At 36.0% G+C, this 24,306-nt stretch overlaps 1 protein-coding gene across 7 annotated transcripts in view; it reads right to left on the reverse strand.

The window, feature by feature from the left end:
• Nucleotides 1-7,372: 7,372 nt before the first annotated feature.
• The window catches only part of Crot (carnitine O-octanoyltransferase), a 36,535-nt gene continuing 19,601 nt past the window's right edge, over nucleotides 7,373-24,306 (reverse strand). For 5 of the 7 annotated variants that reach the window (XM_074064850.1, XM_020178381.2, XM_074064848.1 and 2 more), the window contains 11 exons: nucleotides 24,112-24,205; nucleotides 23,012-23,137; nucleotides 21,642-21,743; nucleotides 19,091-19,174; nucleotides 18,900-19,007; nucleotides 18,549-18,679; nucleotides 14,850-14,973; nucleotides 13,900-13,978; nucleotides 13,718-13,811; nucleotides 13,474-13,593; nucleotides 7,373-8,141 (listed from right to left, as the gene is read on the reverse strand). In XM_074064850.1, coding sequence (XP_073920951.1) covers nucleotides 8,021-8,141; nucleotides 13,474-13,593; nucleotides 13,718-13,811; nucleotides 13,900-13,978; nucleotides 14,850-14,973; nucleotides 18,549-18,679; nucleotides 18,900-19,007; nucleotides 19,091-19,174; nucleotides 21,642-21,743; nucleotides 23,012-23,137; nucleotides 24,112-24,205 — 1,183 coding nt within the window. In that variant the 3' untranslated portion in view covers nucleotides 7,373-8,020. Of the gene's footprint in view, nucleotides 8,142-13,473; nucleotides 13,594-13,717; nucleotides 13,812-13,899; nucleotides 13,979-14,849; nucleotides 14,974-18,548; nucleotides 18,680-18,899; nucleotides 19,008-19,090; nucleotides 19,175-21,641; nucleotides 21,744-23,011; nucleotides 23,138-24,111; nucleotides 24,206-24,306 lie in introns of those variants that run through there. The other 2 variants (XR_012445172.1, XR_012445174.1) reach the window with 2 other exon arrangements.

Here is a 24,306-nt window from a genome sequence, read left to right on the forward strand (position 1 = left end):
GTATCTTGCTATCATCCCCCAAAAGAAGGGGAGTGACAGCATGTGTTTCTTCACCTACTCTAGCCTTCCACACCAGAGCAGTCAGTGTTTTACAAATCCCTACCTTGGATTTAAGGGTTTCTGGGAGGGGGTGCACTTATCTTATAGCTAGAATTAGTAGTCTGTTGCCAGCTTTATCTGTTTTACCTTGTGATGGTGTCTTCACTTTCCCCTCCTGGGAAATTGGGGACTAGCTTGGAACTGTTGGCTGCTTTTGTTTCTCTGTGCTTTTCTTCTGTACTACCACCTCTTTTGTGATTCCAGATTCTCTTCCTGTCTTTAGAATATATGCTTTTCAATGTTACCTGGCTCTTCCTTAATCATGGAGTCAAAACAGTGAATGCTTCTAATCTGCCATCTTGCCCTGCTTGCATTATATTTCTTGATTTGCATATGTTGAACCATCCTTGGACTCCAGGGTGAAACCAACTTGATCATGGTGAATGACCTTTTTGATGCATGCATGTTTGAGATCTATTTGCTAGTATATTATTGAGAATTTTACATGTATATTAGAGATACTGGCCTATAGTTTTCTTTTTTTGGGGGGGTGAGGTACTGGGGTTGGAGTTCAGGGCCTCATACTTGCTAGGCAGGCATTCTACTACTTGAGCTATACTCTCAGCCTTTTTTGCTTTTTAGGTTATTTTTCATATACGGTCCCACTTTTTGCCAAGCACTGGCCTTGGAGATCTTCCTACCCACAGCTTCCAGCATAGATGGGATGACAGTCACACACTGCCACCTGTTGCTTGTTTTGTTGAGATGGGCATCTCACAACTTTTTGCATAGGCTAATCTTAAATGGCAATCCTCCCAATCTCTGCCTCCTGAGTAACTCAGAGTACAAGCATGAGCCACCACGCCTAACTACAGTTTTCTTTATGTGTGCCCTTGTCTTGTTTGGTAACAGGGTAATGTTTGCCTCATAGGATGAGTTTGGGAGGGTTCACTCCATTTTAATTCTTGGAAATAGTTTCAGAAGAATTAAGAGTTGGTTCTTTATAGTTTGGTAAAATTCTTGAGATTTTATTGGGATACTTTTTATTATTCAATCTCATTACTTCTTTTATGGTTTATTATGTTTATTTTAATGTCATCTTGGTTCAGTTTTGGTAGGTCATGAGTCTAGGAATTTATCCATTTACTTTAGGTTTTCTAATTTTTAGCATATAGTTTTTGTATTTCTGTATTATTGATTATAGTGTCTCCTTTTTCATCTCTGACTTTGTGTATTGTCTCTTTTGTTATTCCCTGGTTAAGCTAGCTAAAGTGTTATTGATTTTATCTTTTGGAATAATCAACTATTTGGTTCTTTGTACTATTCACTAATCTTTTATACTGATTTTGGCTCTATTTCATTTATTTTGCTCTGATCTTTGTCCTTCTGCTAATTTTGTTTTGGGTTGTTCTTGCTCCTTAAAATCCTTATTAGGTTGTTTATTTGAAGTCTATTTTTTTATGTAGGAACTCATTGCTTCAGTCCTAGTACTGCTTTTGCTGTAAACCTCACAAGTTTTGATCTGTTTTTTTCTATTTTGAGAAAATTTTAAATTCCTTTCTATTCAAAATCATCTTATTCAGTCTCCATGTGTTTGTATAAAATTTCTAGAATTTGTTTTGTTGCTGACTTCTAATTTTACTCCTTTGTGACCTGAACAGATACAGAATTTCAACTTTTTTGGTGGTACTAGGATTTGAATTTGGGTGCTCTATCACTTGAGCCACTTGACCAGCCCCTTAAATATTTTAATGTTTGTTTTGTGGCTTAACATGTGGCCCATTCTGGAGAAATTTCCATGTACTTGTAAAAAGATGTATATTCTGAAGCTAGTGGATGGACTGTTCTGTAAATGTACGTTAGCATCCATTTGATCTATAGTGCAGTTTAACTCTTTTTTTTTTTTTTCAGGTCTGAATGATCTGTCCATTGATGAAAGAAGGCTACTGGAATCTCCCTTACTGTTATATTGAAGCCTATCTCTCCCTTTAGGTCTAATAGTGTTTGTTTTATAAAATTGGGTGTTCCATCTCTAGGTACATATAGATTTACATTTATTATATCTTCGTATTAAATTGATCTTCTTTGTTTCTTCTTACAGTTTTTTTCTGATACACATATAGCTACTCCTACTCACTATAGGTTTGATTTGCTTGGAATATCATTTTCCATTCTTTTTTCTTTCACTCTGTGTGCCTCTATACTAGTGAAGTGTTTCTTATAAGCAGAATAGTGTTGGGTATTGCATTTTAATCCATTCAGCCAGTCTGTATTTTTTAATTGGAGTCTTTCCTCTGTTTACATTCAAGGTTTTTATCAGTAGATAAGGACTTATTCCTCTCATTTTGTCAACTTTCTTCTAGTTGTTTTGAATATTTTTTATCCTTCTCTTCCACTATTCATTTTTGTAGTTTGATGGTTTACTGTATTGATAATGTCTGATTGTTCTCTATTTTGACTTTCTGCTCTTCTAGTGGAATTTATACTTTCACATAAGGGTTCTGCTGATAAATCTGTTATATAATAGGGATACTCTTTAAGTGTGACTTTCCTCTTACAAAATTTGTAATTCTCATATGTTTGAGAATTTGCCTATAATATGCCTTGATGAACATCTTATCTGGTCATTTCTATTTGCACTCCTATAAACCTCTTTGTACATGAATTCACATTTCTTTCCCAAGATTATGGATATTTTCTGCTATTTCATTGGATAGGTTACCTATGCCATTAACCTTTTTCTCTTCACCTTTATGTATTCCAAAAGTATGACTATTTGTTTGCTTAAGGTGCCCAAAGTTCTTGAATTTTTTTTGTCTGTCTGATTAGGATGTTTCAAAAGACTTTTCAGGTTCAGATTGTTTCTGCTTGATCTAGTCTGTTGTTAAGACTTTCAACTTTACTTTTTGACTTAATGAGTTCTCCATGTCCAAAGTTTAATTCTTTTTCAAAACTCCTGTCTCTTTGCTGAATTTCTCATTCATAACCTGCATTGTCTTCCTAATTTTGTGTTAACTGGTTATCTTCACCTGGATCCCACTGAGCTTTTTAAAAATCCTTTTTAAAAAGTCTTTATCATACATTTTATCCATATTGACTTCATTAGGATCTGTTGCTATAGACTTACAGCAACAGAGGCATTCCATTACTTTGGAGACATTATTTTGTTTTCCACATTTCTTGTGCTACTTCATTGAGATTTGTGCATTTGGTAGATTGTCTCTGCCACTTTCATGGATGACCTTATTAATTGGCTTTCTCCTCAAGATATTTCTTAGGATATTAGTTTGTTATGCAATGTTGGCTTTAATTTCTAGGTGGGAACTACAGTGTAATCTTCCTACATCTTCTTTGGCTGTGACTGATGACTTTGGACACAGTGCATACTGTGGTAGAGTTAAGAGAACCCCACTGTCTTTGAAGGCCATGCAAACGTGGGACACTCACCAATTCAGGCAAGTGTGGTCCAGACAGCATTACCTGTAAGGTGCTCACTATATGGTTACTCCTACAATGGGACTGGTGTCCTCTATTAGACAACAGAGGTTTCCTCAGGCATTGTTGATACCATCTCTGCTACTAGCAACGGGCTGTGACAATGGAAGCTCCAGCGGTGGGGATTGGGGCATTTTTCTTCTTAACTAGTCAGTGGTATAGACAGATGCTATGTGGGAACAGGTGGTGGCAAGACCTGCAGCATCAGCTCTGTGCTGCTCACCCCAGACCTGACAGTATGCATGGTCAAACAAGATGTCAAGGTGGGAAGGCAGCAAGAACTGTGTGGGTAGAGTGGCAGAAAGAACCATGGTGTTCCTCTCTGACAGTGACAGTGTATGCCTAGGCAAAGGTTTGTGCTTAGCAAAGTTCTTCTCAGCCTTTTTTAGCTATGCATGTCTGGGGGCAGGACAATGGCTAAAGTTGGGGCTTTTCTCCACCTTTGACTCCTTCATCTGTAGCATGCACCCAAAGGCAGGGGACAGTCATAGCCAGAGTTGGTCAAGGTCCCTTCAGCACTCCCTAGTGCACAAAGCAGGAGACCACTGTACTTCCTCTCCACCCTGTCAGTAAGTTATGTCTGAGTGCAGAACAGCAAAGAGGGACAGCAAGGACTACATGGGTACCTCCCTTCAGTCCTGAAGGACTGGCACAAGTGCATATGCCAGTGGCCATGTGCTTGGTCACAGCAAGTGCCCTAACTCCCAATTCTCAAGGGCAGTACCCTCCATTCTTCTCTATATCTCACCCTCCATTCTTGCTCCATATGGTGCAGGGCATCCAGCAGGGTTAGACCACAGTCACTCTCTGGGCCAGGTCGGGTTCATAGGTGGCCACCCAGTACAGTGCATGTCTGATGAGAATCAGAGATGGTAATAATGCAAGGGCTTCTGGCTCCTACAGCAGTCCAAACTTGGTGGCAGATGCCAGTGCATTTTCTTTCTCTTATTATGCTGTTGTTCCAGGTCACTGAATCTTGTAAGATTACAATCTCTCTTGCTGACTTCTAGTGTTTTCTCTTGGTCACTCACTTCAAAATGAAGGTACACACTTGTCCTTTTGGTTCTTCTTTGTGGAGGAGGAGGTGAGTACGCTAGGTACCTCTAATGACCATCTTGGGTCTCCTTTGAAGTTTTTAAATAAACATTTGCAGGTTTACCATCCAAACCCAAAAGAAAATAAAAACTAATTAGTCTTAGACTAAACTTGAAAGCACATATTTGTTCCAGAAAGCAAGAAAGAGTTGTATTATTTTTTAAAAAAATGTTAAAAACTTACTAACTTAAAATGTGCACATTCTTAACATAATTTGAAACATTGACAATATACAAAATGCTAAATTTTTATAGAAACTGATTGTTTCTTTTATAATATCCTACATTACCCAGAAAGAGTTGTATTATTTTTTTAAAAAATGTTAAAAACTTACTAACTTAAAATGTGCACATTCTTAACATAATTTGAAACATTGACAATATACAAAATGCTAAATTTTTATAGAAACTGATTGTTTCTTTTATAATATCCTACATTACCCAGGAAATTTACTTACTTTTCCTGCAAAAAGGAAAGGTACATTTAGATGGAAAGCAAAAAGAAATATTTAAGACAAGCATTGGAAGCTAGCCACAGTGAAATGTTTTTCTACAATTTTCCATTTGTTTCCCCCATAATTTTCTATAGCAGTATCAGTTCTTATTGCTCTAGCAGATTGTTTAGGTCAGCAAACCATCAATACCAAGTTCTATCAGTAGTAAATCAGATAATACCTGAGAATTTTTCAAAGGTGACCATTTATGTAAGTGGATTCAATTTTAGATGAGACAAGAGTGAGAAAAAGAAGGCACTAGTGCATTGAGTCAAAGTGAGCAGTATTCAACTTATTCCTGTTTAATTCTCATACCTGCCTGAGAAGGATCATGAAGCTTCTTGTCCCTGGAAATTCTGACATACTAGGTCTGGGCTGAGAGCCAGGAATCTATATTTAAAAAGCAATCCAGATGATTTTTACCCTCATTCAAATTAAGGAACAATGTATGGCATGACTGAAAGGTTTCTCTACAGGGGACACAGTTTCTAAAATACCCAAATTTATTACACATTATTTAAATACAACCAAATGTTTCTAAGTGCCCTGGATAGCTAGTCTACAAAATTGCATGAAGAAAAAAAATTCAGATTTCTCTTCTAGTCTATCTATAACAACTGAAAAAGATGCATCAAGTGCCATAGGAGCCAACTCTTAATGGTGTTCCAAAGAAATAGTGCTGGTACTTCTCAAGATAGCCTGACCCAGTGTAAAGGAGTTTATGTGTCAGTTATTATAATGATAAACAATGATAATAAGCAGTCTTTATCAAATTCAGAGCACATAAAAAGGTTTAAAAGACAACCAGTACACTAAGTATACTGCAATCCATATATTAAATGTGTGATAAAGTGTTATAAAAAAAATGTTCCCCAATTAATCATGCCTTTTATGCCTACTCTTTCACAAAGTGACTTTGTTTTCATCACGAGGTGATACTTTTCCCCTACCCCTTGACCTGGATTTCTATTCTGAGTTGTGATTTAACCAACAGAATGTAAAAGTGATACTATTTGACTTCAAAGCCCAAGTATAAGAATTCTTGCAATTTTCACCTTTACCTCTCAGAACACTCCCATTGTTAAGTACAGACACCCAATCTTGAATACTGAATGAAGAGAGACCACTTGGACAGACAGAGTACTAGTCGTGAGGTCCCCAGTGAGTGAAGCCATCTTGGACCTTCCAGTCTCAGTCCTGACAGCCTAATGATATCAGGTATATAAATAAATTCAGACATAAATAAATAAATTCAGGTATAAATAAATTCAGCTAGACAACTAGTCTAGCTGAACACAATCAACTGACAAAATCATGAGAAAGAGTAAGTTGTTAATCACTAAGTTTTGACTGGTTTATTACATAGCAATATCTAAGTGAGATGAGAAAAAACAAACAGGATCACTTTTTCAAACACAAAACAAACTATGACTTGTGGTATTTTATTTTCTGAAAATGTAACCATCAAAACTGAACAGCAAGGAGAAAACAACTGTGAGATCTTAAGAATCTGATTCAAAATTCAACTCTTTAAAAAAGTCATGAGATATGTGAACATTAGATCAAGGGCAAACACAACAATGGGATTGGACTATGAGCACATAATAAAAGCAAGAGCACACAAGGGAGGGGTGAGGATAGGTAAGACACCTAAAAAATTAGCTAGCATTTGTTGCCCTTAACACAGAGAAACTAAAGCAGATACCTTAAAAGCAACTGAGGCCAATAGGAAAAGGAGACCAGGAACTAGAGAAAAGGTGAGATCAAAAAGAATGAACCTAGAAGGTAACACACATGCACAGGAAATTAATGTGAGTCAACTCCCTGTATTGCTATCCTTATCTCAACCAGCAAAAACCCTTGTTCCTTCCTATTATGGCTTATACTCTCTCTACAACAAAATTATAAATAAGGGCAAAATAGTTTCTGCTGGGTATTGAGGGGGTGGGGGGAGAGGGAGGGGGTGGAGTGGGTGGTAAGGGAGGGGGTGGGGGCAGGGGGGAGAAATGACCCAAGCCTTGTATGCACATATGAATAATAAAATAAAATAAATAAATAAAAATGGGCTCTATTCCTAAAAGATTAGTTTTACCTTACCCAGTAACCAAAATACTTAAAAATTTTCTAACGTTATTCTACTGCAATAATTCTTTAATGCTTTAATAGATTCCCACCTTATTGACAAAAAACATAAATAATGAAGAGCTGACATAACAAAAATATAAATAAATAAAAAAGTCATGAAAATAATTAGTTTTAAATATGTGCTTTATTGTTATAATCACAAAACAATTACAACATATCATAATAAATTTTGTTAGGATTTTCTTGCATGTTATAGAGGATATAAATCTCCCTACTTTGACCTAATTCTTCTGTTTGTTCAAAGAAACTATTTTAGATCAGAACTGAATTACAGTGGTTTTTCTCATCAAACACAATAGGCTTGTATCCCTGTAGTGAGTATGGAAGGCACTGATGTTAGGGAAATCAGCATCCAATCATGTATTTCATATCCTTTGGCAATTAGAAAACGTTAAAGTGCTTGAAAGATAGATTCTATGTGTTCAGAAAGGATTTTGTAACCTACACAAGTACCAACAAAATATTTTAAAATTAGAGTAAGATTTGCATTGTTAAAATTTGTAGATTTGCATTGTTGAGGCTTATCTTAAACACTGCATAGTTCTAGTCACTATATCATAATTTGCTTTGTTATTGCATCAGAGGAAGCTTTAAAATATTTCTACCTTCCATGGCAGAAAAAAATTTAGAGAACATGATTCTACTCATTTCTACACTTAACAAATTTCTTTAAGTCAACATTCCCTCATACCTTATATCACCAATTCAATCTCAATACCCGGCTTATTGATACATTTGGTAAGTGCCTAATCTCTAAAGATGAGCAGTGTTCATCAGCTGCATCATATCATGGAAAGAACAAAAAATCAGCTGAACTAGCTTTTCTGCATCAGTATCCAGACATGATTTCCAGGCTGTACAAGCCACAACGAACCTGTGAAGCACAAATAACACATGATGAATGATTATGTGATAGGCTCCAAATAGAGATGATGGATAGAGCCAGTACCTTTATTCCACTTGGCGGTTCAGACATGAAATGTGGATTCCTGCTGATGTTAGGTATATGTAACCTGACACTATTGAAGATGGAATATTTATATATAATGCTAGGGTACCTGTAATTCACTAGATGATTAGAGCTGAAGAACAAAAGGGAACAAAAATATTACAGCCCAACCTGCACATCCATGTTTATTGCGGCACTATTCACAATAGCCAAGTTATGGAAACAGCCAAGATGCCCCACCACTGACGAATGGATTAAGAAAATGTGGTATCTATACACAATGGAATTTTATGCAGCCATGAAGAAGAACGAAATGTTATCATTTGCTGGTAAATGGATGGAATTGGAGAACATCATTCTGAGTGAGGTTAGCCTGGCTCAAAAAACCAAAAATCGTATGTTCTCCCTCATATGTGGACATTAGATCAAGGGCAAACACAACAAGGGGATTGGACTATGAGCACATGATAAAAGCGAGAGCACACAAGGGAGGGGTGAGGATAGGTAAGACACCTAAAAAACTAGCTAGCATTTGTTGTCCTTAACGCAGAGAAACTAAAGCAGATACCTTAAAGCAACTGAGGCCAATAGGAAAAGGGGAACAGGTACTAGAGAAAAGGTTAGATCAAAAAGAATTAACCTAGAAGGTAACACCCACGCACAGGAAATCAATGAGTCAATGCCCTGTATAGCTATCCTTATCTCAACCAAGCAAAAACCCTTGTTCCTTCCTATTATTGCTTATACTCTCTCTACAACAAAATTAGAAATAAGGGCAAAATAGTTTCTGCTGGGTATTGGGGGGGGGAGAGGGAGGGGGCAGAGTGGGTGGTAAGGGAGGGGGTGGGGGCAGGGGGGAGAAATGAACCAAGCCTTGTATGCACATATGAATAATAAAAGAAAAATGGAAATAAATAAATAAATAAATAAAAAATAAAAGTAACTGTAAAAAAAAAAAAAAAAAAATTACAGCCCAAGAGGGCGCTAAAGCCCTTGTTGTGTTCACAACATAACAACAACAAAAACCTTTCTATAAAGTACCACTAGAATGAGTTGGAATATGAATTCATGTTGGGAGGGGGGATAAAGGAGAGTGGTGGAGGGGGTAAATTCAAACATGATATATTTGATACTTGTAAGCACTTTTATAAATGCCATAATGTACCCCCATCCAGCACAATAAAAAAAAAAATTGAACTTTTAAAAAAAAGTACAGCACTTAAAAAATGTATTTTAAAAGGAAAAACAGAGATAGATAAAAGGTGGGAAAAGCTATTTTTAGAAGAACCAGAGGTGGGAAAGCTATTTTTAGATGCTGTCTTTGAACCAAATCTTGCCTCAGGAAGCTGAAGTAAATAGGAGAGGAGCCTGGCTTCTGCTGGACTCAGAATAGAAAACTTGGTTCCTAACTTTTGTGAACTAGCCTTCTCCTTCACAGACACTCATTAGTTTTTATGAAGAACATGAATAAAGCTCAAAATCAAAATGTGTAGTGTACAGCTTCTGGACAACCATGCAATTTTCACATTGCTGAAAAAAGATAGCAAATTATGTCTTCAACATGGGCTTCAGATTCATCAGAATGAAATAAAAACATGTTCAATTCCCATATGTAATGATGAAACTTTTTTTTTTGTCTTTTCTTTTTTGGTATTGAACCCAGGGCTCACACATGCTAGACAAGTGCTCTACCACTGAGATATATCTAACCCCAAAACTTTTTATTTTTTGGTGGACTGAACCCAGGGCCTTATGAAAGCTAAGTAAGCACTCCACCACTGAGCTGCACCCTAGTGTTACGAAACCAACTTTTGATTTATATTCACTGAAAAATATGCAGGAACCTTTCCTATTTTCACCTAGTGATTCACCTACAGTCATTTCCCATCTATACTGTGCATGGAATTCCCAAGTATTTAGCAACAGTCACATATTTCCACAGATTATTAAAATTTTTTAAAATTCAGTTTTCTTTCTAAATTATAGAAACACCCTTTCCTATTTAAAAGAGTCACAAAAGAAACATAAATGCCAATAAATAATGAAAAATGGTTAATTTTATAAGTAAACAAAGAATCTAAGATTATCTTTTCTATCAAGTCAGTAAAAATACTCTAAAACCTAGTGTTGGCAATGATGTAACAAAATGAGAAAGGATATTCATAACAAATTATTTGTAATGACAGGAAAAGAAGATAAGGAAACAGTGAGATAAATTATGTAGCTTTTCTTACAGAACATTTCAAATTATTCCTCACTAAGTGCCGTAAGTCCTCTGATATGGAAGGGTGGAAATTATTCAATCTTTAAAAGTGTACTTGAAGCATATTTAATGAGTATTGGGAATCTGAAACGATCTTAAGTGAAAATGAAATCACAAAATGAACAAAAATTACATATTTAAATTAGTGAAAATTCTATACACAGTCTGCAGTAAAGATTGGAAACATTATACAATAATTGTTTTGTGCCTTATAATGGAAATATGGATAACTTTCCTCATATTTTATAAATTTTTTACAGTGGGAATATAGTACATTTAAAGAAAAATGCTATTTTAAACTACTATTCTTTAAGTCACACAAATTTCAAATTTAACAATGAATTGGAAAAAAATTCTTCCACACAATTTTCAGGTATTTTATCTGAAAACTACTTTCGGTATACCTGTATATACCCAAATGACTCATAAATGTATACCTCTACCTCTGTGTGCTCCACAGTCAAGTATCCACCTCCTATTGAAATATGCTCTTGTGCATGAATATAATGGGTTCTGGTGTTAGCAGGACTCTCCAAATCAACATGTATAAAACACTATTCTTGAGTCTATCCTAACATATTTCCAAACCAGTTTCTCCCCATCCTTGTAAATGCCATCATCAGAATCAGCAATCCTTTACAAATTACCAAGTTTCAGGTATTCTTTGGACTAAGACAGTTCCTAACACCCCTCATTTCATTCTTGTCCATGTTTCTGTCCACTCAATTTATACTCCATATAGCAGCCAATGATACTGTTACATGTAAGTAAAACATGTAACTTCCAGGCTTAAAATGTATGAAATGCTTCCCTATTATTATAGAAAATTCAAACTCCTTATGTTACAAGGCTCTACATACCAGTATCTCCAGTTTCTTTCTTTTGTTTTTTTTTTTAAGCTTTCCAAGTGATTCTTATGTGTACTCAGGGTCAACAACACTGTCCTAACAAGATTTAACTCCTGTCTACCTCTTTAACTTCTACTGTCACCCTTCCCTCAACTGCTAATTTACAGCTATACTGCTTCTTTCTGCCCCTTTTAAGTACCAAGTTCTTTCTTTTCCTAGGACCTGTACACTTTTTTTCAACAAAGTTACTCTGAAAATATTTACTGACTGCATCGTATTTATGAGGCATTGTTACAGAGTTGGGGATATAGAAACAAACACCCTGTTCTTATGGAACTTACATTCCAGGGAGGTAAAAATAGATTTTACACACACACACACACACACACACACACGCGCGCGCACACACACACACACACACACACTAGGTATTTTTTAAGACTATAAAGAAAAAGCAGCAGGTGTATAGAGGGGAGACAAAGTGCTATTTTTATATTTCAGATAGTCGCAGAAGACCTCTCAGATGAGGTGACATTTGAAGAAATGTCTATATGGAGTAAGGGCAGATTATCCTTGCATATATCTTAAGGAAGAGAATACTAGGCAGAGGAGATCATAATTATGAATACCTGAGGAGGGAGCTTGTTTGGAACATTTAAGAATCAACAAGTCCAGTGTAGCTGGAGTGAAAGACTGAGTTGTAGAAGATACAGTCAGGAAGGCAATTGAGAGCTAGATCATATAGGATCTCATAGGAGGACTTTGGATTTTATGTTGAGTGAAGTGGGAAACCCTTGGAAGGTTTTGAGTGGAAGAGTGACAGGACTTGAGTTATATTTTTAGAAGGCCCCAGGGCTTCAGTGTAGTGAGTAGTCTGTAGGAAAGCCCAAGTGGAAACAAGATGATCGCATAGAAACCAGGTGCAATAGACCGCGTGGATGAAGATGGTGGCTTGGCTTGGGTAGAAGCGGAGAAGAGCGTAAGCATAGTCAAGGTTCTAGACAGTTGTTTCCTTGTCTATACTTAGAATTACTTCCTTCTCTTTAATGTCTCAGCTTTATCACTCTCCAGAGATAGTCACTCACCACACTGTATGAAGCACTGCACCACCTCCCTAGCAGTAAATCTCTATAACCACACCAAATTGCTTATTTTCCTGTACAGCATTCATGACTATTGAAACCTATTTTTTGTTTGCTTTTGTCTATATCTAGGTAGAAAGTAAAATCTTAAAGAAAGGGGATTTTTTTTGTTCTTAGCACCAAAACAATACCTGATACACTATAGACTATACCACTAAATGTTTCCTGAGTAAGTAGATGGAAATTCTTCCCCAAGATCATTAACAGTAGAGTTTTCTCAAAGTCAGAGAGCTGTGAAATATGTAGCCTAACTCTTATCACTGCATAGAACATAGAATCTCCTATTTGTCAAGGAGCATGTTAGAATTCTTACTTACTCTCTGTGAATGATTTTAGACCTCTGACTCTTTTTCTATGAAAAAAAAAAAAGACCCATGTCTAGCTTTTATCATTCAGTTTTTAACTGTACACTGATGTACACAAACTGACTATTATGGGAATATATAATTTAAGGACTTAGAAGTCAACAATAACAAGTACCATTGTATAACTACTATGCACAAATCACACTTGACATGGAAGCAAATGATAAAATTTTGAGAAAATACTAAAATCTTTTAAAAGAGGAAAGTATAAAAACATTCCAATTTTCTGCATGCCATCTGAAGTATCTCTAAGCCTACTTCCTTTAATCTGTTGGTCTAGAGCCCATCAATATGGCTGACCAAAAAATATTTACAAATCTTAATCTGAACTTATAAAAAAATACTTTGTATAGGCTAAATATATTAAAGAATATACTGATTTTGAAGGTGATCATATGATCATTGAAACAACCTGGAAAGTATTCTATATAAAAACTCCTAAAGGATTGGTTTCACAAGTGTCTGAGAAGCATGACAGAGAAACAAACACACAGTGAATGCCAAAGTGGCAATAAAAGTCACTTATGCAGCAAGTGACAGGTGACAACATAATCAGAATCATGGTGTAGGAAAAATATTCAAATAACAAATGTGATACCTTTCTTACTCCACTCAGTAAGAACAAAAAAAGAGCCTCACCTGTCATCTCTGATATGGTAGAAAAATCCATATCCATTGTGTACCATGGGAACCACCACTCCTTGAACTCGCAAATAACCAACCAGACTTGTTGAGAGAACAAAATTTCCACCTCCTCCACTGTATGGCACAAAGAAAGGATATTTTATAGGCATACAGATTCTTATATTATTTTTGAAGAACTTTTAACATTCAGAAAAAGAAGCTGATTCATAGAAGCTATAAAACACTACACTATTATTACCTTCTGGAGAAAAGTGGGTCAGTGAAGAGTTCTGGAACAGGGAGGCCTTCCTCTTTTGCTATGAGTAACAGACCTAAAAGGTGCCGGTCAAATCCTGCAATAAAATCCAAAATCTGAAGTTAGAAAAAAGTTTTCAACTGAAGAGATTTTTTTAAAAGTCATAGTAGTTTCAATGTAAGTACCTTTTCCAGCTGAACAATCTTTCATCATTTTATTATGCTTTGCAAAAGCTTGTAACATGTTTTGCTGCTTCTCAAGAAACTGTGTTAAAAATGAGGACAACCAAGTTTCAATACAAATCAAGAAACTAAATTTCAATAACAAACTGTTTAAAACCCAACTAAACAAACAAACAAAACCTAAATTCATTATAACTAGGATTTGGGTAATCTGGGACAGAAAAGATTTCTACGTAGCCCTGCAACACATGCTTCTGTCTTTCCTTAATCCTTCTATTGCCTTTTCTTCCATGTATACCCTACTTCACTCCTGGAATAGGAAGATAGGAACTTGTAGGCAGCACTGAAGTGACTGACATACATAAAAACAGAAACAACTATGATTTCAGAACAAAAGCATAACTACAAAAGTGGTAATAAAAAATTTCTATGAAAATAAACACATACATGAATCATATCTATCAAAACTAAAGAAATAAGCAAAACGCCAAAATAATAGTAGTAAAGAAATACACCATTGTCTAATATACTTCAAAAAAATTCAAAACAAAACATACACACCTGTTATGGAAAAATGATTTCAAACAAGAACCAGAATCTGTGATGTCAAAAACACTCAACTAACCACATGAGGAAAAGCTTCCTTTTAAAGGTATGGTAGGAAAATTCTGCATTTTTCTGGTGGTTTTCTAAAGGTAGATCAGTAGTAGTAAAATATTCAAGAGTACTAAAGACACTGCTTAGAAAATGACACAAATGTGTTTCTCTTTAGGTCTTCTCAGTTTTTTAGCATATACTTCACTGGCAAAAGAACACATGCTCTGAACACTTCAGAGAGTATGTCTTAAAGTATTTTAATGATCCAGGGAAACTGAAGCAAAAGTTAGTTATTCAAAGGCTAAGGTTCCTTTAAAATAATTAAATCCTTCAAACTTTTCTTTTCTAATACTTACGCTGGCAGAAGGATCCTGCATGGACTGGCACCACTTGATTGCTTCTACTGTACATGAGCGCACAGTCTCTGTACGACCATGATAAAAATATCTTGTCATGGCTGTTTCATAGCAGCAACCAGGGCTATGAAAAAAATTTCAAGTGTATCATAAAAAAGAAAATTCTTTAATGTTATTACAAATACAGTTACCTAATAAAGCTGACTCTGTTCAGAAAAGAAGTTGTACAATTCACAGTATAGTTGAGACTCTGAATAACAAAGAATCTTTTCAAAACTAAAGAGCAAGAAAATGCTCTGATAACATAGGCTATTTCAAAGGATTGGCTGCTCTCAGGTTATATACATTGCAGTCTAAGGTAGGCAGCCTCCAAGATGGCCCTGAATGATCCATAACTCTTGCTGTTTATGCTCTGGTACACTCTGGGTGTGGGCTGGATTTAGTGACTTGCTTCTAGACAGAATACAGCAAAAGTGATGCGATGTCACATTTGAAATCAGGTTATTAAAAAAAAGCTCTCTGTTGCTCTTACTTCTTTGCTCTAAGGAAACCCAGTTGGCACACTGGAGAGGTACAGGTGGCAAAAACTGAAGGAAACCTTCTGAACAAAAGTTAGGGAGAAAGTGAGTCCTGCTAATAACTTTGTGAGTAAACTGGGACATAGATTCTCCCTCAGGAAACCTATAAATAAAAACTCAGCTCTAGTTGACACTATGCCCACACAAATGAGACAGATATCTAGCTAACCTGTGCCTTGATTGTTGACTTTTAGAAAATGTGACATGATGAATGTTCATATTCTAAGTCATTACATTTTAGGATAATTTATAACAGAAATAGATAATACAAAGTCCTTGGCTTTTGCTTCTTCATATAGAACACAGATAACTAGAATTAAGTAGAAGCATTAAGTTCCTAAGAGTGGTATCTGTTCCCAAAACTAGTGAATGATACATAATTTTTAGATATAAAGTACTCTTACTTGTCCAGTCGCTAGCATTTATGCTCAGATGAGATCAAGTGGAGGGAGAGTGAAAGGTCTGAATGTGGGCACTAAGAGGGTTAAAATACTGTTTAAGTTCATCTATTCAGTGACCTTTTGTCAAATGATTTTCAACAATGATATGTAGACCATTCAATTGAAAGCAAGCATCAAATCTTCAATGATGCTGGGGAAACTGGATATCCACATGCAAAAGAATGAAATTGGACTCTGGTGGCTAATTTTATACATTAACTTCATTGGATGAAGGAACACCCAGATAGTTAGTAAAACTCATTTCTGAGTGTATCTATGAGGGTGTTTTCAAAATATTGTGGCATTTGAATCTACAGACCATAAGTGAGCATTATCCAATCTGTTGAAGGTCCAAACAGAAAAACAAGACAAAGGAAGAGCAAAGCCACATACGAGCAGGAGCATCCACCTTGTCCTGCTCTCAGACGTTGGTGCTCCTGAACCTTGGGCCTGCAGAACTGGACCATCATGACCCCCATGCCACTTAACTTACTTCTCAGGAATGGACTCAGACTGCATCATTTCTCTTTCTCTCTCTCCACACATACACATGTACACACAAACACAACTTAGAAAAAAACAGAGGGCAAATGCTTCATCACTGAATTTGGTAATGATTTCTTGAATATAATACCAAAAGCACAAGCAGCAAAAGAAAAAAAATAGAAAAAAATTGGACTGCATCAAAATGTTAAACTGTGCATCAATGGACACTACTAAGAGGGCAAAAGGTCAATCTGCAGAATGACAGACAATTTTTGTAAGTCATATATGTGATAAAGGTTTCATGTCCAGAAAATATAAATAACTCCTAAAAGTTAACAACAAAAGAAAAACCCAATGAACAAATGTGCAAAGGAACTGACCAGGTATTTTGTCAAATATACAAAGAGCCAATAAACATGTGAAAAGATACTCCTCAACAGTCATTACAGAATACACAGGAAAACCAGAGTGAGATACATCTCATGAATACTAGGATGGCTACAATTTTTAAAATAACAGTTGGCAAGGATAGGGAGAACTGGAAGTTCTGCATTGTGATACAACTATATGGAAAATAGTTTGGCAGTTCCTCCAAAAGTTAAACACAGGATTACAACACATCCCAACAATTCTACTCCTCAAAAGAATTAAAAACCGGATTCAAAACAGATACTTGTACGTTGATGGTTATAGCAGCACTATTCATGATAGTGAAAAGGTGAAAATACGCCAGGCATGGTGACTCATACCTAAAATCCTACTACCTGGGAGATATTTTCAATTCTTTCAAGGAGTGTATACCATAGTGAATACTTAAAATGGTGGGTCAGGCATGGAGGTGCACACCTGTGGTCCCTTCTATGTGGAAGGAAATCAGGAGGATCACAGTCAAGACCAGCCTGAACAAAAAGTTGCTGAGACCCCCATCCCAAGCAACAAGCTGGAGTGGCGGTATATACCTGTAATCCAAGCTACATAGGAGGCATAGGTAGGAGGACAGGTTGGCCAAGGACAAAAACATAAGAACCTATCTGAAAAATCAATGAAGCAAAAAAGAGCTGGGAGTGCAACTCAAGTGGCAGACCACCTGCCTAGCAGCACACAGCCCTAAGTTCAAACCCGAATACCACACACACACATGCATGCACACATGCACTCAAACACTCACGTTCACATGCATGCACTCACACACACCACACATGCACACAAACTCACATACACTCACTCTCACACGCACACACACCACAAACACACACACGCACACATGCACATACCACACAATGCACATACTCACACACACACATGCACGTGTGTACACACAAGTTAAAATGGCAAATCTCATGCTGTATGTGTTTCCCACAATAAAGCATTATAATCTGCTTAGTGCAAATATACTAAAAGGGCATTACAGAGTTATAACATGTAGAAATATAACATATGACAACATGAACACTGGGAACAGGGAAACAGAAGCATTCTAGTTTAAGGTTCTTACATTATATCTGAAGTGGAAAATATATGAAGCATGAAGGTAGACTGTGATAAGTTAAAGATATAAATTTCTAAACCTTAGTGTAATTACTTGAAGAGCTGACAGGGATAAAATGACACAAAAAATGCACTTCTAGAATTCAAATGAAGACAAAAAAGAAATAAAGATGAGAAAATAAACAGCAATATGGTAGACTTAAACACAACTTTATTGGTGGTTATACTAAATGCAAATTAATCATCTCATTTAAGACAGACATTATCAGATTGGACATAAAAGATAAAGGGGCTTCCACTTCTGCCTAGGATACAGAAAGTCACAATATGGTGTCCCTCCTACTCTAAAAGTGAGTAAAGTCTGTATAATCTACAAAATCATAACTTTTCATAACTTATCAGTAAACAGGATGCAAGAAAACCAAGTGATCTGAATGCCAATAAATGGAAAAGCCTCTTGTAGAAGAGATCAAGCACTTCAAAAGTATCACATGAATACTTTTCATGTGATAAATAAAATATCAAAGAAAATCTGTGAAATGTCTCAGATATACCAATAATATATTAGTATATACTAATATAGATATAGATATAAATATATACTATTGAAGAAAGCACAAAGTAAGGTACAAAGTGAGAAAGAACACTAGGAGTTAGAATGAATTGTTATGTAAAAGATTCTGAAAATGGAAACACATGGTCCTCACCTTCCATGTAATCTGTAGTAGGCCAGCTGAAGTGCAAGCTGAATAAATGTGTCAGGGTGAAGCATCTTCTTCTTGGTTAGCTTTTTGCCAAAAGATGTGAAGGCATATGCTACAACTTGTAGATCAGATGCCTAATAAAGAATATGACAGTGAAAAATCACTAAGGACAATACCCCCAAAGAGAAACAAATTATCATTTGCATTAAAGTGATCATCAGACATACAGGATTAAAGGTATTAAAGTTGTCATTTTAAAATGTTTTATGTTGAATGCTTGTGTGAGAGCCACATTTATGTATGTGGTATTCAAAAGAGAAAGCATTACTGTCTAGGAGAAAGTGAAAAATCTACCTGTTTGAGGTACTGGGCTTTTGCTTGGTTGATGTCATTTAATATTTTCTTATCCACAGTGAAAACAAGCTCCTCTGGAAGTGGTATATCCTGTCCTTTCTCTGAACCCTAAAAATAGGGAGGACTCAAATATATTTTCATATATGAAAATGTTAGGGGAAAAAAAGGATGAAGTATTTGTTCTGGCATACCTTCCATCTTCCTTCAGTCTCTAAAATTTTTTCATCAACATAATAGCCAATGCTAACCATAGTCATCGCATCAAAAGGTGCATGCTAAAATGAAAACACACAATATTTTCAATCCTTTGTATCAGGTTAAAACTTGACCCAGTATTTTCCTTTCACTTTCTCTTTACTTTTAATGGGTAAGGTATAGCCTCAAATGGTTCACATCCTAATGATAAAGATATAGATATCCAAAGAACAGGACCTATTTATGTTTTTGAGAAAAAAAAAAAAGCAGAACAAATGTTTAAAGTTGAAAGCACCTAACAGGGCTCTTGTAAGTAATGGGTATGTGTGTGTAAAGTAACATGACCAATCCACAGAAATTAGCTGCTATTTTTACTGGAAATCAGAGCAGTGTATGTATATAGCCAAAATGTCCTGGAACTATAAGAACAATGTGGAAATCAATTGGGGATGGCATTAGGATGGGTATGAACTTCTTTAGGGAAGGAAGGTTACTGGGTAACAGAAAGCATAACCATTCTGGGTATATACCTGCCTAGATATGGCAGAAATAATTCTCAATGGTTAAAAAAGTGGGAGAGATGGGCTCTGTTACAGGTGTTATGAATTTGATGGCTATATTGAGGGAAAGGAATTGTAGCTAGTGAATTTTCCCACTTATTGTGGAGGACAAATTTTTTTTTGCCTTATTTCCCTCATGTTCCTTTGGTGATAATCACATCAGATGGTTCCTTCTCTGTGTTACTGCTTCCACTTAACATTAAAGAATTATCATTCATGAACTGAATGTAATACTGCTAGCCTTGAAAGGAAAGAGGGAAAGCTTGAGAGGAAGTAATTAATTGTCTTAAATGTTACCCTAACACTATGGGTTGTTAGCGTATGTTGTCCTGTATCATGGCCCAACGGAGCCTTTAAGTACAGTTTAACTTACTTAAGTGGCCATAACATAGGCTAGGCTCCTGAGAAAAGAGGTCAATCCAAGATGCATAGCCATTCATCTGTCAGCACCAAGTGCAAATATCAAGAAGGGCAGGTCATTGATGAACCTACTTTCCAACCACATCTCACACTTAAGTAGTGGTTTACAGTTTTATAAAGAATTTTCACAGATATTATCACATATATTGCTTAAGAGAACAGTATCAGTTTCTACCCATTTTACTGAAATCAGTAAATAAGAACAAGAGGGATGTTAGTCTCTCTGTTACAGACAGGCCCAAGAGAAATTGAGAGAAGCCAGAAGGTAATAACTACCTTACAAAGGATACTTTGCAGGGAACAAAGAGGACCTAACACAGACTGGAAGGTCAAGGAAATCAAACAAGGCACAGAAAAGAAGAAAACAGGCAATTAACCAAAAAAAGAAATATTCTGTCAACAGTGGATTCAAACGAAGAATAAAGAAAACAATCAAAATGGCTCAGCAAAACCTTTTATGGTCACTACCATGAGCTACTATGATAAATGTCTACTTTTAGCACCTGTTTATCACCAACCCACCTGCCTTTGGAATAACAGCTACTTTACTTGGCAACCATCACATCTCTCTGTAATGAGTTGAATGAGACTAATTCTACCCATTGAGTTCCAAGGTTGGGCATGTAACCCAGGCCAAGCTAATGAAAGCAACTGTCCCAGGTACAGGCACATGGTTCACAGAGATGAATTACAATCAATAAGTGTTTTTTCAGGACTTTTGTTGGAACCACTGGAAAAGAAGAAGCTGGCTATTTCCACTGAAGTCACTAAGCTAAGTAAGAGAGCTATGAAATAGACTTGAAACTATAGATACAATAATCACAATGGGCAGTCTCCTAAAAAGTCAAACAAGAGTGCCAAAAAATGGGGGAAAAGATTTGTAATGAAAGCATTTGGATACTGGAATTCAGCCTTATCCACATTAGTTATACTCCTATACTAACAAATTTTTTTTAAGCTAATGATGGATTAAATTTCTATCACTTAAAAGTGAATAAATACAAATTAATGAAAAACATTGAAAAGGGCTAGGCTAGTAGTGTTTGCCTAACATGCAGGAGGTCCTGGACTCAATCCCCACCTCTGGGGAAAAAAAAAAAAAGACTGAACCCTTTTTCTTATTTTTCATTTTCTTGGTTTATAGACCTCTTAAATGGAAGACAGAGAAAGAAAAGAAGTTCTTTATTTTTTACGAAAATCATAAATGCTGGCAATTCCCTTTCCCTTCCTTCCTTTGATACTCATAGTCTAAATGGTGTCCCAAAGATCATGTGTCACTGTGGGAAAACAGTTACCTAGTTACTAGGGAAATCTTGAAATCTAGAAGTATACCTATATACATCTCCTTAGGTATGGGGAATGATACCACACAGTATCTTTAAAAATAGGGTACGATTTTTAGTAAGCAGACAAGTTTTAAGAAATTACACTACACAAAACTTATACAAAGTTCCTTTTTGCAGATAACACCAAACTGTTGGCCTTAGTATATAAGAAAATAACTTGACTATGCTTTTTCACTAAGAATTCATAATTAAATTTTTAAAAAATTCATTAGTTTACTTACATCACAATTAGAGCCAAATACTCCATTAGAAAAGGAAATCAAATTATAGGATTTGTCACCCCAGCGCACTACTGGATCTCCAACAAGAAGTGCTTCAAGTACCTAAATTTAATTTTTCCAATTTAAAAAGGGTTTTAACATTGTTCTATAACTATTAAACTTAAACATAACTCAATTTAAACATAAATATATCATTTCATTTTTATTTTCAGATCAACGAAATATAATAAAGTGATAAGACAGTTATATTCAGGGGGTAATAATTCTGGCCCTGACTTCAGCCATTTCTCAATTCTTGAGTTAGGAAAATCCAACCAGAAAATAGAATGCTGGTACCTTATTCATGGATGTTTATAGAACATATGATTGAAAATATTAACCTTCAGTAACTTGAATAGTATAACAATTCATATTCCACTAAACCTATTTTTCAAACTGTAGATTTTGGCCCATTTAATGAGTCATAAAATCAATTTAATGCATCACAATGAACTTCTTCACTAAGAATAAAATAGGATAGAAATAGCAGTTTGTATCACAGACAGTAAAAGTAACTACTATTTTATAAAATTTACATATGTGTATACATGTATGCTCATGTATGTATACACAGTGGCTGGAATCTAATCCTATTTCTAAATACAGACTGTGGCCCAAAAAGTTTGAACAACACTGCATTAAAATATATTCTTCCTTAAGAAGTAGTTTGGTGATTCCTGCTCCTTGCCCCACAATATAGCTAAAAAATGTTGTTTCTGGCTATAAGATTGTTAATCCTGGCTTATTTTTTCCTATCAGTATTTCATATTGATGACTGAATTATGAAATACTTTAAGTGTTTTTGAAAAATGATAAGCCTCTACTCATATGATTACTACCTCTTATTCCCCAGGAAATGAAAACATTACCCTAGGGGTGGGGGGGGAAGTCACATTTATCCTTAAACATACCCAAGTCAGTGTTCAATAAAACCAAATGACATAAATTATTTACAAGAGTGATACATTATTTGGAACCAATCCTTCCAACTAGTTGAGGCACACTAGTGTGAGTTTGGGAAGGGAAGTTAACTTACTCCAGTATCCTGTGCAATATTCTGTGTATACAATCAATGAAACAGTTGGGGAACACTGACATGTGATATGTGAGCAAAAGTCATACTTCTTTAAACAAGGTTCAAAATATATATAAGCAGTCTTAATGTAGCAACAACTTACAAAGCACTATTTATGTGCAAGATTCAATTTTTATATGTATACTTCATAGCTGAGAAAAATTCTAAGAGCCTTATAATAAAAAAAAAAAACCTTTTTCTGTTTAGTATCCATAAGAATCCTCCAGAAAAGAAGACAACAGAAGAAGATAGTTACCTGAGAATAATTTTGTGGAGTTACATGTGGACTGCCATCCTCGAAGGAATATACCAATAAACTGCTCTGAATTTTTTCTAAGAAAGTCAAGTTTTGCGGATTAAGACTAATCAGATGTTCTCGTGCCTAAAGAGCAAGGAGATAATAATCAAATACTACAATTTAAATACAATATATCCAGAAAGAATAAAAAATGCTAGCAAAAAGTTTCATTAAGAATAGTGTACATAGTCAAGCCTAAGGCATCATAGTGGTGCCCATGTATCTCAGGCCCTACTGCAAAGACAGTGGCTATGGTGCTGATCTGTAGGGTCAGAAGTCACTATGCTTAGGACCACCAAGAGGCTGCTGAGGTTGATTTGAACCCAGTCAGTGATGCAGGTCCCTGGTCTCTGGGTTGCCTAGCAGAGGAAGCACCAGCCCTCCCTCAGCTCACTGCAGCCTGCAGTCACACAGTCTGTTAAAGGTCTGGACAATGCCATCTAGAAACCAGTCCAGTCCATCCTAAACAATGACCTCCCTGTTTCACACTGCTCAGAGACTATCAGAACATCCCTGGAATTGAGAAAGTTGATGATCTGAAAAGACTCTTGTCTTTGGATATGGTCAACCAGAAAGAGAAAAGTCAAGCAACAATAGTTGATGAACAAGGCCAGGACAGACCCCCCCCCCAGGACACCAGATCCCTGGAGGCTGGAATTGTTGCCTTGACCAAAGATCCACAATTAGGAAGAACCCATGCAGAAACATGGAAAGGACAAAGCCCACAAATAATATCTGCTGTGAACATCAACCAGAAGAAAAAGATGCTTGATAACCTCTGTAAGACCAACTATGATGTCTTTGTGAAGACATGCAGGGAGCCAGGGGTTGATGCACCTTTCTCCTCTGCTTTGTGTTTCCAGGAGAGAAAAAGTTTAAGAAGAAAAAAACCAACAACAACTACAAAAAAAACCAACTTAAAAGCTGCAGCAGCAGCAACCTCAAAACAGGAAAAGCAGGAGGAACCCAGAAAGCCAAAGAGCCCATCCAAAGTCTAGCCACAGGTATTTAAAGAAAATCAATAGCATCTCTTTAAAAAAAATGGTATAAACTATTACCTTGGCCCATTGGGTTCGCTCCTCACAGGTCAATGCTGGTACCCCAGGTCCATCAGGCTCACTATGGCACTTCTTGTAGATATATGTCAGTTGTCTTATGGAAGATTAAAGAAATCAGATTCAAAAAGAGCACAGGCAAATAGGACTACATAGAGCTTCAACAGATCATGATATTCATTAATACTTAAATGTTTT

Source organism: Castor canadensis, chromosome 2 (genome assembly GCF_047511655.1).
Source record: "Castor canadensis chromosome 2, mCasCan1.hap1v2, whole genome shotgun sequence".
Classification (NCBI taxonomy): Eukaryota; Metazoa; Chordata; class Mammalia; order Rodentia; family Castoridae; genus Castor; species Castor canadensis.